The sequence below is a fragment of the Dermacentor andersoni genome, chromosome 10 (assembly GCF_023375885.2).
Source record: "Dermacentor andersoni chromosome 10, qqDerAnde1_hic_scaffold, whole genome shotgun sequence".
In the NCBI taxonomy this organism is placed as follows: domain Eukaryota; kingdom Metazoa; phylum Arthropoda; class Arachnida; order Ixodida; family Ixodidae; genus Dermacentor; species Dermacentor andersoni.
The window spans coordinates 31197376-31212537 of NC_092823.1; the positions used below are offsets into that span (position 1 = coordinate 31197376).

At 50.8% G+C, this 15162-nt stretch overlaps 1 protein-coding gene and 1 long non-coding RNA gene across 2 annotated transcripts; one reads left to right on the plus strand and one right to left on the minus strand.

The window, feature by feature from the left end:
* The first annotated feature begins 9174 nt into the window (after positions 1 to 9174).
* On the plus strand, positions 9175 to 11565 carry LOC140213431 (putative nuclease HARBI1). The gene is made up of 4 exons (XM_072284655.1): positions 9175 to 9663; positions 9750 to 9889; positions 10056 to 10224; positions 10900 to 11565. The coding sequence occupies exons 1-4, from the start codon at positions 9253 to 9255 to the stop codon at positions 11563 to 11565; spliced, it is 1386 nt and encodes a 461-aa protein (XP_072140756.1). The 5' UTR covers positions 9175 to 9252.
* Positions 11566 to 12783: 1218 nt separating this feature from the next.
* On the minus strand, positions 12784 to 15024 carry LOC126519007 (uncharacterized). The gene is made up of 3 exons (XR_011890615.1): positions 14719 to 15024; positions 13873 to 13905; positions 12784 to 13675 (listed from the first exon to the last, which is right to left on the minus strand). It is a non-coding gene; the product is annotated as an uncharacterized lncRNA (long non-coding RNA).
* Between the last annotated feature and the right edge of the window lie 138 nt (positions 15025 to 15162).

Here is a 15162-nt window from a genome sequence, read left to right on the forward strand (position 1 = left end):
TTTAGTCCCTCCCAGTTAGTCCCTAGAGGATCAACGGTTAGTCTGTTAAAGTTAGTCTACAGGAGTAACTGCAGGAGCAACTTTTAGTCCCTCCCAGTTAGTCCCTAGAGGTTCAACCATTAGTCTGTTTAGGTTAGTCCACAGGGACTAACTTTACGAGCAACTTTTAAGCCAGGGAGGACCAATGGTTGGGCTGGTTAAGTTAGCCCAGAGACTATATGTTCGCCCTTCTCTGGAGAAATGTTCTTCCTTTCAAGTTTTTCCACTAAACCAACAGTTGTTCCCCCAAGATTAAATGTTGCCCACCATAAAGGTAATGGTTATACCACCCTAATGTTCTTCTAGAGGCTAACGGTTCAAACAGGAATGATTAACATTCAATCCGAAACAATGTTACAGTGAAATCTTAATATAATAAACTTCAGGGGACTACAACAAATTGTTCGTTAATATGAAAGGTCATCATAGCAAAAGCCCCAGAATTAACAATTCCGTGCATCAAGCCATAAGTGTGTAAGTATTGACTGTGTGGGCCATCCACAAGAACTTTAGAGTTGGCCCTCTGCCTATTCTGTTGCTATTTTCCATTGATTCGGCCACCATGTACCACCAAAGCACCGCGGCGCACATGAAAGAGACGCTGTCGACAAAACCACAGACAAGCTCCCAGTCGCCTCCAAAGCACAATGTTCTTTTTTCTTCTTCTTTTCATTTTTGTCACTTTCATTGCCGCATGCGGTCACAAAACCTATTACGTCGTCACCTCCAGCAAGAACAAAAGAAAAATTTGTGGTCTCCTCGCTACGCTCACGGCGCGCACGCTCCGATTCCGCGCGCGCCGGACGACCACCGCGGGTTCGAGCACTCCGAGGCGCCATGCGTGCAGGGCACCGCGTCCGCGCCTGCTCCGGCCCGCTCCGTGTGCCGACGCGCAGCTGCGCGCGTACGCGCCCCGCCGGCCCCAGCTTAGGGGGAAGGCGAGACCGCGCGCGCAGCAAAGGAGACCCTAGGCAAAGCTCTCGAGAAGCCAAAAAGTACATTTATTAAACTGGGAGTCAATACAAGCATCAATTTTAACGTCCCGTCCGAATCTGAAGCTAGTTACACAAAACATGGCCGAATGGTCGCCGGTGGCCACTAACGGCGCACCGCGACAGAGAGAGAACAAAGAAACGAGGAACAAACAACAAAGAACCCCAGCAGTAAGAAGTTTCCTACCCTTCGGTCAGCGCCTGCCATCGCGCGCCCCACAGCAGAGAAAAGGGAAATAGAAAGAAACGACAGACGAACAGACGGGGGCACGATCGGCAGACGCTGCCTCAGGACATCGAGACGACGGAAGAGTGCGCGCGCGCCCGCCGAGGCCGGGACCCCGACAAGCCGAAGTAACCATCGGCCGGCGGCGGACAAAGGGGGCCGCCGCCGGCAGAGAGGAACACGTACGCACCTTCAGACGCCCCGATGTGGTCTCCCCGGGACCCGACTTGCGCGCGCTGTTAAGAATGGCCGTACGGGGTGGCAACGTGCCAGCTTTCAGCCCGCTGCACGTGTTCCAAGCCCACCAGTCGGGGCGCCCTTCCGAGAACTGCGGACGGCCGGCAGCCACGTGGCGCGCGATCAACTCCGGAAATTGGTACTTGGCCGAGCCACCCGGGACAAAGCAGTTCTACGAAGCCCTCTGACGTCGGCACTGAAAGCTGGGCGGTACCGAGAACTGCGGATGACCGGCGGCCACGTGGCGCGCGATCAACTCAGGAAATTGGTACTTGGCCGCGCCACCCGAGACGGAGTACAGTTCTACGAAGCCCTCGGTCGTCGACTCCGGAGCCTTTGTGTGTATGGGCTCGAATGTGTGTGCCTTTGTGTGTGTGAGCCATAGTGCGGGGCGGCGGCGAGTTTACAATGCTTGGACGAACCTTCCCGACCATTCCTGCTCCGGCACACCCCATCCTCCAAGTCGGCACACCTCATCCTCCAGGCCGGCACACCTCACCCTCCAAGTCGGCACACCCCATGCTCCAAAAAGGCGGGTCATCTTGAATGACGTCGAACTATGACGTCGAGCAAGGGCTTATAAGCAGCGTTTGCCGGCTGCTAGGAGTGGTCGAGTCGTGCTCGTTGTAGGGAGCTGAGTGCTCTGTCATACTAGAAATGTACTAGTGAGCTGTGTGCTCGTAAACTGTTTGCTGTGTTAGTTTTGCGGGCTCCATATGGGAGTCGCGCTAGTCTGCCAATGTATCTTGCTTAAACTGTTCATATGTAAATAAATCCTGTTCACCGAGTTCCTGTCTACGAACTTCATCTCCTTCAAATGGTGGCAGCGGCGAGGTAGTCCGACGACTCCTACGTCTGGTCGACAGCGGTAGGACCGTCCGACGAATCTTACAGCGCTTACCCGGAGTGCACGCAAGCAGGGCCCGAATCCCGCCAAAATGTTAGCCAATGGCGAAAGCCTGTTGACGTTGGCGTGGGCGGGATGACAGCAGAGCGACAGTGTTTTATGACCCGCTGCCACCCCGTCCAGGCAGGGAGGAGAGGGACACGGAGCCCCCCCGGCAATACAACGCAATGGCCTCTACACAGCCATCGCCAGAGCCTGAAAAACGCCGAGAGAGCCAGAAACCCCACATCCCTCCCTCCTTAAATGCTCCCTACCAATGCAAGGCTGGTAGCTCCGATGCCAGCCAAAGAAGAAAAGCGCACCAAAACAGCCAGCCGAAGATGAGAGACATGTTAACCAACGGCGTCATGTGCGCCTGCGAAGAATGCGCTTGCGATTACCAAATCGGGAACTCGCCGCCGAGTACCGACTGCATTCACACCGTGGATTACGACCAATGTGACCAAATCGCTATCGTTATTATCGTCGTGATCGTCGCAGTGCGGTAAAAACTGAGCAATGCAGAGTACGAAACGGCTTGCGCAGATGACGCTTGGTGGTGTTTCACAGGCATATATACAGGGTGTCCCACGTAACTGGAGCCAAATTTTAAAAAATATGCAAATGCCACGTTGCTGGACAGAACCGAGGTGGTGATGTTTGATGCTCGATTATTTTTTTCATTCTGCCTAATTACATAATTAGTCATAATTAATCAACTTTTCAAATAATATAATTAGATATGAAAGCGTCAACGAGAAAATTGTACAGCAACATGAAAACTCCCGATACAGCTCTCTGTTGCTCAATACGTGCGACATAAGAGTGCTTTTCCGAGCGTGAAAGAAGCCCGCGAATACACAAAAAATTGCCGCGCGACTGGCCGCTCGAGGCGCTTTGCGTGTATTCGCATACTATTTTAATTTGACGCTCGCAAAAACACTTTTATGTAGCCCGTATTGAGCAACACAAAGCTGTATCGGGAGTATCCGTGTTGCTCTACCATGTTCTCATTGACACTTTTACTTAATTACAATAATTAAGCAGCTGATTAATTAATTAAGACGGATTATACAATTACACGGAGTGCAAAAATAATCAGAGTATCTCCAAGCGACTGCAAAGAACATTAACTGGTTCGGTCCAGCAACGTGGCGTTTGCATATTTTTAAGGTTTGGCTAAGTTACATGGGACACCCTGCTGTATACGGGGGTTCAGCCCTGAGTGATATAGAGAAAATAAGGGACTAAAGTCGGAGGACTAAATTGTGCCGTTGATCCCCACCGTCGACCGTTACCTTGCAAGGACGAACATTTAGTCCCACAAATTTGCGCACGACACTTCGCCTCTTCACACGGCACGCACGGTGGATTCACCGTTGATCCAAAGGTCCAACGGCTGCCGTTAGTCCCCTTTTCCCCGTTTTCGGCTTAAAGTGTACGATCCTTAGCTCGATCACCCAGCAGACAGACCTCTGTTCCTTTGAACGACTCAGCAATGCGGAGGTGGCCAGGCATTCAACCGAACAGGCTTTACATATATTCACAGACGGCTCGTATTCTGAAACTTCTGCAGAGGCGGCGTACGTGGCACTGGACTATCGAGACAGAATCTTGAAAATCGGTCAATTTAAAGTGGAACAAGCTGGCGGTGCGTACTGTGCGGAGGCCATAGCGTTTCTCGAGGCCCTCAATTATGTGACCGTGTCACGACCTCACAGGCCTGTTAAGATCTATTCTGATTGCCTCTCTCTATTGTCAGCGATCGCGGCACTGCGGTCGGTTGATTCACGTGTAGTAAACATTAAGAAAGTGCTCAGCAATTTGTCAACATATACAGAGATCAAATTATACTACGTACGGGGTCACTCAGGCGTCCTAGGCAATGAATTGGCGGATGAGGCGGCAGCGAGTGCTGCGCGATACCGCGTATCGCGCAGTGCTCCTTTATCTATCCGTTCTATTAGGACCAAATTTTATAAACAGATGGAACGAGAATGGCAAAGCGAATGGGCCACGGAGAATGCCAGTACGGCAACTTACTTGTGGACACCTGCAATCAAATCTATCCCTGCCTTTTTTCCTCCTCACAAATCCTTAGTTCAGATTATTACTGGACACGGCCGCTTCCCATATTACCTCAAACGTTTCAATCTCGCTCCCCATAACCTGTGCGTCTGTGGGCTGGTCTGCCAATCTTTTGAACATTACCTGACTGAATGCCACATTACGGCGGCACTCGCGAGGCAGCTTGCGGGCGCGCCGGGGGGCCGTCTTGACGCGACCTCATACCAGCATATTTTGGGGTCTAAGCGAAACCGGGCAATTCTTATCCGAATGGCCCACCTTATTGGCGATTCGTTGCCGGATTACCCGCGGGGCGGCCCGCGGGTGGATGCATCGTAGGTCGCCCTGTCTGCCCCACGTTCCTATGAATGTTTCAAATACCAATTTAATTTTCCTCACAAATACCATCGAATGCGTCTCAGTTCCAAGTGCAGCTGGGTTGGAGCGCTTTGTTCTACAGGCAGTAGGCTCCTGTTTTGGATGCCCAACTTTGCATTTCGTGTGGGTATGCCGATCAACACCTCGGGTGACAACGCACGGCCAGACGTGCATGCCCGGTGTCGTGGCAGACACTAAATCCAGCGACTGGGACGGTCGTCAACTTTGCTCCAGCAAAAGGGATGGGTCAGCTCATACTGCTGCCAACCTCTTCCAGTCATTGATGCACGTACCCGGACGGCTGGGGGTCGTGGCGGACCCTTACTCCAGCGCCTTGGAGGGGCACGCGGGCGCCTATAATCGGCTCCGACGTCAAAGGCCATTTACGCGTACGCCCTACTCGTCTTGCACTCGGCATCAGTAGTCTCATCCAGGTTCACACACATGTGACAGATGACGACCCGAATGCACTTCCCTACCTTAATGCTGGCTATGTCGCAAGTCAGCGGACAGTGCTTCAGCTCCTGCCTGATCTCCATCGTACAAGTATTTCGGCAATGCCCATCCAGACTGCGTAGGAACAGGCATCTTACAATTGCTTTGTCGAACCCTGCTGGCCTTTGCTGCTATCATCTCGACCGGGTGTCGAGCACCATTCATTCGTGTGGGCGGGCAGCGCGCCTGCCGTCACGTCCGTGTTGCGCGCTTACCCGACGGGCATTTGAAGGAAACCGGTGAAAAGAGCAAACAGGCGAACGAATGAATACATAACGAGCACATTATTAACCTTGCGTAGGCTGGCTTCAGTCATTACCTTCAACAGCCGGCAGTTGCCAGCCTGACTAATCTATGCGCATCCAGGGGGCCGGGGCTTCGGAAGTGTCGCGGTGCTGCGGGGCTCTGCAGTGGCTTCGCGGTGCTGTGTCAGTCGGGTACCTGTTCAAATGTATTGCATAAGGTCTGATCCGTATTAGACCATTAATCGGCCCACAGTTAGCACAAGGCTCAGGAAATGCTTCGGATCACTTATAGGTGTGTCACCTAGACATTACCTTACCTCTTTCCATTACTCTTTAGTTCTTTCTTTCTTCATTCTATCGTAACACAACTGTCAGACGCCACGGAGTCATGCCTTCCCGCTTATCAAGATGTGGATGGGAGGGGCAGCTGCTGTTCCAAGACAGACACCATAGGTGCAGTTTACCGCAGGGGCTAGTTCGACGTCTACCATGACTAGGCTAATCAGCACTTACCATTCTCTCCATCAAAAAAAAAAAAAAAACATCAACGGCAACCAATTTGTACATTCACTTGCATCCTGCTTCCCAGCTGGTACGTGCGTGGATGGGAGGGGCAGTTATCCAAAATAAAAGAACAGTCATAACTCAGTGGCCCATTCAGCACGCATCCTTGTTATTCTCCTATTGGGAACAACCATTTATATCTAATTTAAATTTCACTACTATGAGTTGTCTCATTAATAATCCTTTGATCGCCAACGCACATTCTACTGGTCCATCCATATTGGACCACTAGAGTTACCACTGATTCAATTTTTCAAGTTTTACAGTGTTCTTCAGCACAGGCATCCAGTCTTTCCTGCTTTCGGAAGTCCCAGGCCGACCCAGGCCTTACACACATCGGGCACCTGGTCTCTGTCCTCTTGTCATCGAGTCACCTTCTACACATTACCTGAATAAACGCTTTATGCGGGGTTTTCTGTCCTAGCCGAAGGAGCATTGGGACACCAGCAGTTACCGCGCCCACCATTTCTTTTTCCAATTGGCTTTTACCTTCAATTCGTCCGTTGGGTTACCCACCCCTCAATTTCTTATATTTAATTGGCTTTAAACCCGTTATTGCTTTCAGTAGGTACGGGTCTCCCCACTTTTCTTTAATTTGTTTTTCCCTTCGGGGAAAAGACGAAATCCGGGGCGGTACACCCGCCACATGATAATTCGATAGCGCCAGGGCAAGCTCAGCCCAACAAACAAGGCGGAAACTTCAGTCCTGGATATTTTTCTTGTATTGAAGGGGCACAAATAAACGCGAGGACGGGTTCCAAAAAGGATTTTTGTATGGCGTTTTATTAGAGTGTGTGGGCGGACGAAGGTGTGAAGAGCGCTGCAGCGTCCCGTTCAGCGTAGATGGCTCACGAGAGGCCAACAGAAATAAAGTTTACTGGGGCGAAAGTTTACTGGGGGAAGTAGGCGAAATAGCGCCGTGTCCGCGTGGTTCTCGCGCCATAACCGTGCCCACCGCTCTCGTTGGACCGCCTTGAACGCATTTCGGACCGACCTAAAAGGTAGGGGCGCTCTGCGATCCAGCCCGTACCTAGCGGCCCGCGACGCCAGGAAGTCGGCGAGTTCGTTTCCAAAAACACCGCAATGCCCGGGCACGTGATATAGACGCACCTCGGACAAGCAGGCAACCTCCCCGAGCGCGGTCTGAATACGAACAATGCGGGGGTCGGCCGATCCAGGCGTCGCGAGCGCTTGCAGCAGAGAAAGGCAGTCGGTATGTAGAGATACCGCGCCCGTCTGCCGGTGGCCGCACAAGTAAGTCAAGGTCTCTGCAAAGGCGATGACCTCGGCGCAATAGGCACTCGTGGCGGCGCACACACGAAATCGGCCCACCGCTCCGATCCGTTCCCGCGGGCCGAGGACGACGAAGGCGGCACCCGATGAGTGCGGCGTGTAGGAGCCGTCGGTATAAACATGAAGGCCCGCGGCACGCGACCTGCTGCGCGCCTCCGGCGCCGACAGTTGCGCAAACGAAAACGCGCGCATCGCTGCCGGGTGTACTCCCCAAGGGTCGGCGGGGTAGAGGACGTCACGCGGGGAGAAGAACGCGAGGTCCCCGAACTCGACCGCCTCGCGCAGGGCGAAGAGCTTAAACTCCGCCGCGGTCCTGTCCAGCTCAAGCGACAGTGGCGGCACCCTCATTAAAACCTGAAGGGAGGCCGTGCGCGTCGTCCGGTACGCGCCCGACAACGCCAGCAGGATCGTGCGCTGCATGGTTGTGACGCGGGCGCTGAGTCTGCAGTCAGGCTTGGCCGACCACCACACTGCCGACGCGTACCTGAGGGCCGGCAGCATCACCTGATGGTAAAGGTGTGTTAATGCCGCCGGCTGAAGGGGACCCTGCATCTGCACGAACGTCAGCGCCCGGCAGGCTAGAAGTTCGGCCTTCTCCTTGAGGCTGTCGGCGTGTTGAAAAAAGTGGAGGCGCCTGTCAAAAGTCACGCCTAAGACCTTGAGGGCCTCCACGAATTTCAGGCCCCTGCCCGAGGTGCCCAGGCGGATGGTAGGGTGGACGCGCTCCATACCGCCATGCCCATGAGAAAACAGGACACAGTAAGACTTGTCCATGTTTAGGGAGACCTTGGCGCTCTCAGCCCATGCCACCACTCGCCGAAGAGCCTCCGAGCCCGCCGCGCCGAGCCCGTCACGCGTCTTAGCCGAAATGACGAGAATGGTGTCGTCGGCGTACGCCTGTGCGGTCACCCCGGCGGGCATGGGAAGCTCAAGAAGCCCATGCACGATGACATTCCACAAAAGTGGAGACAGTGGTGAACCCTGAGGGCTGCCCAGCGACGGCCTGGCCTCGACCGCGCCCGCGTGGGAAGTGAATTCCACACGGCGGTCCTCAAGGAAAGAGCGAAGGAGGTGGTATAAGTTGCTCGGTAACCCCCGGTCCCTAAAGAATTTAAGGACGAGGGGGTGCCACACGCTGTCAAAAGCGCCGCGAAAATCCAGCGACATTAGGATGGCCGGTGTGTCTTGGCCGCCTTGAGTGCGAGCAGGCGGGTCTTCAATGCATATAAGGCCATGACAGCGCTCCTGCCGTGGGTAAACCCGTATTGTTGTTCGTGCAGGTGTCCGCCGCTCTTCAAAAAATAATATAACCGGACGTTCAAGAGGCGCTCAAGCACCTTGCCCAGTGCCGACGTGACGCAGATGGACCTGTACGAGGCGGGTAATTCGGGCGCGCGCTGCGGTTTCGGAATGAAGATGATTCGCCCCGTACGCCAGCAACGGGGGAAGTATCCCAGCGCGAGCGCCGCGTTGAAGAGCCCGAGCAGAAAAGCGCCATGAGACCGCGCGAGCCCCTTGATTATATAGGGCGTGATCCTATCCGGCCCGGGTGCAGATGCGTCCATCGTTTTCCGAAGGACACACTGCAATTCGGCTGCCGTAAAAGGCGCGTCGCGTACACGCGTATAATAGGGCGACGCCGCTAGCACCCTGATCTCTGCGAGGCAGGGCCCGTCGGAGGAGGGATCATCGACCGCCACGTGCGTCCTCAGTAGGAGGGCCGCCGACTCTAATGTTGAATTCCAATGGCGGAGTCGGAGCAAGTTTTTCTGCTCGTTTCGGAGCAAGTTTGTTCCAATGACGGAGTGAGAGCAGGAGTAAGGTGTTCCAATGAGAGAGTCGGAGTGGATTCAGAGCGGGAGTCACTCCGTGGAGCAGAAAAAGATGCTCCGCCAAAATCGGCGGAGTGGACCGGAAGTCTGCATGACGTATTTCCTTTACCACGTTTGTCTGCTGGGAGGCGCCACCGGTCACGACTCGCGAGTTGTGTTGGTAATGGCGGACGACATGAACGGCTCGGCTGGTTCGGCAAAGCGTGCGGCATTGCTTTTGCTACTCGATAGCGACAGCTCCGAGTCGGAAAGCTCAAGTTCCGACACGAGCGATTGCTCGGATAGTGACAGCGACGGTGAAACTGCCGCTTACGAGCGGGAATTCAACAGGATGTTCCGCATTCCCGTAAAGAGGCCTAAAGTAGTCGGCTTCATCGAGGACGTCGTGCGGCAGTACTCGGACGATGAGGTAAGGAAAGAAAAAGGAAAGCAGCATACTCAAGGTTTAACACGTTGTGGTGCTTTCGTTTCTGTTTTTTTTTTTTTTTTGTGCAGTTCCGAAGGCACTTCAGGTTATCTCGACCTGTGGCGGAAAAGTTGATCGCCGACTTTGCCGCGTCGTCAATGTGCCCTTCGGGCACACACGGAGGGGTTCCAGCGAAATCTGCTGAAACGCATATCTTGTCTTTTATCTGGTTAGTTCTCGCCGTTTTTTCTATGCACCTGCCAAATTAACAACGATTAATGAAACGCGAAGGAGTCAGATGCCTGCATAAAAACGCATTTCACTACGAGCTCGTTGCTTGCAGTGCACTGTAGTCTGAAGCTGCTTTTTCGGATGCGTGTAATCCCACTGCGCAGGTACGCAGCCAACAAAACCTGCATGAGAAACGTGGCCAGCCGGTTCGACTTGTCGGAAAGCTCTGTTTACCGAATCCTTCATAGAGTGGCCGACTTCCTCCTGACCCTGGGACAGTCGTTGATAAAATTTCCTGCTGACCTGGAGAACCTCACTAGAAGTTTTGAGAAGGTTTGTTTTGATTTTCTTTACCTATAAGAAGCACTGAATATCGGCCAGCCAAGTTTTATTGATATTGCAACATCACTGTGCACGTTTTGTTTGCTATTTCAAGCTCTATAATGCAGGACCTTCATGAAAACGTGGTAGCTTGTGATGACAACACTCAGAATTTATACCAGTGGTGGTCGAAACATTCAACCTAAAAGTATCTCTTGGGATCACAGCCAATTCCTTGCTTAGGAATGATGCTGCATGCTTTGTCATCACCCACAATAGTAGATGTCTGTTCAGATTTCCGGGAGTACGATGCGATATAGACCATGTCTGCTTTGGCAAGCAAATTCTCATTACGTGCTTCAAATCGTTGAAGGGAAGATACACGGGGTTTGTTTTATTCTCTCTCCCATTTTGCTATAGTAATAAGAGAAGTGGATAGTAAAAAAACATGTAATATGTTGTGTGCACGGCAGTGTATGCTGCCCTCAGTACTTCTCAAAGTTGCATTTGGTTTGTATTTTGTTTCTTTAACTTAAAATAAATGGTGCTGTGCCATGAAGGGTATGCTGTTAACGTGAGTTAATGGGTATGAGCACCAGTATTTTCTCTTACAACTCCTTGCAAATGCTCATTTTATGTTCAGACATGCATGATATCGCTCAACACAAGTGTATGACTTGATTGCAGGTGTCTGGAATGCCTGATGTTGTTGGCTGCATCGATGGGTCGTACATCAAGATAGAGTGCCCGGAGAAGAAGGTTGCTTCGACATATTGCAACAGGCACCATTACCTTTCACTCACACTACAGGCCGTCTGCGATGACAAAAGGCGCTTCCTGGACGCATTCATTGGAAGTTCAAGCAAAATGCATGATTCGCATGTGTTCAGCTTGTCGCCACTTTCAAAGAAAATCTCTGCAGTATGTCAGGGGTCTTACCATCTTTTAGGGGATGCAGCGTATTCACTGCGGGAACACCTGTTGACCCCCTACAGGGATTACGGTGCTTTAACAAAGCAGCAAAAGCACTTTAATTATAAGTTTTCAGCGACAAGAGTTCTAATTGAAAATGCATTTAGCACTCTCAAAAAGCGCTTCAGACAGCTGATGTACCTTGAGCTCCGCACTATTCCCTGGCTCAATAAGTTTATCATAAGCTGCTGCGTTCTGCACAACTTGTGCATTGAGTATGGTGATGTAGAGCCAGATGATAATGATAATAATGAGCAAGCACCCAATGACGTTCAGTGGCAGAATTGCAGTGATAATCATATTGACAAATCTGGTGAAGAGCGAGCACTGCGCAGGCTTGGAGAAATTAAGCGCACGAAAGTCTTGGCAAAGCTCCTGTAGAAAAACTGGTCACTAAACCATCCTGCTCCAAACTGTACTTTTCCTTTAGCTCCAAAACACCAAAAGCCACTTTAATGACAGCACTAGGCTTCATGCGTAATCATGCAATGATGGTATCACATTCTTTGTAGCCCTGTAATTCATCATCATCATCAGCCTTGTTACGCCCACTGCATGGCAAAGGCCTCTCCCATACTTCTCCAACTACCCCGGTCATGTACTAATTGTGGCCATGTACCTGCAAACTTCTTAATCTCATCCGCCCACCTAACTTTCTGCCGCCCCCTGCTACGTTTCCCTTGGAATCCAGCCCGTAATCCTTAATGCCCATCAGTTATCTTCCCTCCTCATTACATGTCCTGCCCATTTCTTTTTCTTGATTTCAACTAAGATGTTATTAACTCGCATTTGTTCCCTCACCCAATCTGCTCTTTTCTTATCCCTTAACGTTATTCCCATCATTCTTCTTTCCATAGCTTGTTGCGTCGTCCTCAATTTAAATAGAACCCTTTTCGTAAGCCTCCAGGTTTCTGCCCCGTACATGGGGGATAATGGCAACCTGCTGTTCATGATCTGAGAATGCCTGCCAAACGCACCCCAGCCATTCTTATTCTTTCAGTGTCATGATCCGGATCTGCGGTCACTACCTGCCCTAAGATGTATTCCCTTACCACTTCCAGTGCCTCGCTACCTATTGTAAATTGCTGTTCTCTTCCGAGACTGTTACACATTACTTTAGTTTTCTGCAGATTAATCTTTAGACCCACTCTTCTGCTTTGCCCCTTCAAGTCAGTGAGCATGCATTACAATTGGTCCCCTGAGTTACTAAACAAGGCAACATCATCAGCGAATCGAAAGTTGTTAAGGTATTCTCCATTAACTCTTATCCCCAATTCTTCCCAATCCAGGTCTCTGAATACCTCCTGTAAACACGCTGTCAATAGCATTGGAGATATCGTATTGCCTTTATTGGGATTTTGTTGCTTTCTTTATGGAGGACTACAGTGGCTGTGGAGCTGCCATAGATATCTTTCAGTACTTTTACACACAGATTCCATAATGCCTTCATGACTGCCGAGGTTTCGACAGAATCAAACGCTTTCTCGTAATTAATGAAAGCTACATATAAGGGTTGGTTATATTCCGCACATTTCTCTATCACCTGACTGATAATGTGAATACGGTCTATTGTTGAATAGCCTTTACGAAATCCTGCCTGGTCTGTAACTACCTGGATGTAAACATGAGAACCACTAGCTCCAATGTGCATCGAAATAAAGTCCATGCAGTAGTTGGGGGCTGCGGTGTGTGTACTAACGTGCGGCCCTCATTAAATACAAAAACACATGTTTGGCACTGTACACTTTTATTTAAACAAGCCGATATTCTCGGACACTGGATTTTTTTTATTCTTCAAGGCCAAGAGCACGGCTTAAAAGCCTCATTTTTTCTGAATGTTGTTTTGCTTTTTCTTGACGAATACGTTCCTTGTATTCTTGCCTTTCTTTGTGGCGCCTCTCTCTCTCTTGTTCCCGTGCAGCTCGTCTTTTTTCTTTTTCTTCTTGAATTTTGCTCATTTCATCGAAGAATACCTTCATCTCCAGCATTCTCGAACCTGAGGGCTTAGGCCTTTTGGGCATAGGCTCCTTTGTCAGTGCTTGGGTCAGCGCTAGGCTTTCAGACTCCTGGCTTTCTGATGCTTGGCTGGTCGACGCTGGGCTGGCGGATGCCTGGCTGGCCGACGCCTGGCTGGCTGGCCTCTTAACAGCAACAACGCCAGAGCTGTCCCTCAGCTCTTCGGGCTCGAGGCTGTCGTCTAGCCAGCGTATTCTGGCTACTTCATCCTCAAAGGGCACTTCACACGGGGAATTGCCGGATTTGTTGTTGTGTGCTGTAGCACTTCTTTTTCTACGCATAACGGTTTTGTAGCGGCTGCAGCACTGCTCACCGGTTTTTGGAACTCCAAGTGCCTCTGTAATGTTGGCTGCAATTCGACTGAACATTAGCTTTTTATTTTTGAATTTTTTCAACGGCCCAATCTCGGCAAAGTATTGCTCATAATAATCAAATAGCAACTTGGTTTCCCCGGCTGTCCATTCACAGCCTGTACCTGCAAACAAAAAGTGCATGAGGTAGTTGTAGAGGTGTTACATCTGCATTAAGCGATTGCATTTGCTGGTTTGATTTGTGTAGTGCTCGTGTTTGCAGCGATCTTTTGAAGCTCATTTTATGATTTCTCCATCCTGTATCGGCCTTTGGGCTAACAGTACCAATAAATAAACCATATGTCATTATGAATGAACTCACTGCGTTGGTCATTTTTTCTGCTCTGTTCCGGCACTGTTGATGGAAAAACCAAATGCAACATTATTCATTGCCCTGGATTCATAAAGGTGGCATATATGAAGCGACATAACCATTACGAAGTTGTACTCTGTGACATGTTGCAGTACATTAAACCACCACGTGCATTTCATGCAACTACGTAAGCAATTAAGCCATGTCACACTTCCTAACACAGCTTAACAAAATAACTCGCTGTTTGCTGCGCTACCTCATCTCAACACGAAATTTCTAATAATAGCGTAATATAAACATGCACGGTACCACGCAAGTTCAATATTTGCTCAACACATGGTGCACATTCTTGATTACATTACACACGCTTAGCATGATGCAACGTCCCTGATCAGGTGGCTGTTAATCAAAATTACCGTACGGTGCTTCTGGCCTGAAATCGGCAGTGACGCTTCATGAAAAGCAATTTGTAGATTTCTGTGGCACTGAGACTGATTCGAAAATTGGATGCACTTACCGTCCTGACCTACATAACAGCACAACTCCATTCGGCAGCAGAATGCACTCGCACTGATACCTCCGCTAAAATTTCGCGGGAGACAAATTCTCAGGCACGTGACACTGCTTCATTGCTTCTTCGCGACATATAAAGCTAGACAACTACTTCTGCACCACGACGGACCCACAGGAAAATGCACAACACAATGACGGATGCGATGCGTTTGAGTGAAACGAACACATCAGCAGTAAAGCAACTACGCAACTGAAATATAGCGTCAACAGACAGTTGCTCCACGCAACACGTGCGTTGCATTGAACTTACAGCACAGTGTTCAAAGTTGCGAAGACACCTACCATGTTTGTCCGCATCCTGTGTGCTCATCAGAGGAAGCAAAAGCCGCTGCACGCTTGCCGAAATATCCATTTCGCACTTTTCAAAAAACAACAGGTGAACGGCGCTGAAGAGAGAAGTGACTGGCGTGGCGGTGCTGGGAGCAAACAGCGGAAGGAAACGACAACACGCAAGGCATCCTGGGTAACTCGGCAATAGAAGTTCCGCTTCCGCCTTGCTCCGGCGGCGCAGGTTGTGTTCCACTCGCGGATTTGGAGGCGTTGCTCTACGCCAGAGTCGAGTGCTCGCTCGCGGAGTGCGTCGGCTGCTCCGACTCCGCCATTGGAATTCAACATAAGTGTGTGGTCGTGCGGGCACCGTCGGGCAGCTCGAGCGGCGGCAAACACTGTCGCGGGCGCGCCCTGCCGAATGCTTCCCGAAACGCGGCGGAAAAGATGGAGCGCCGC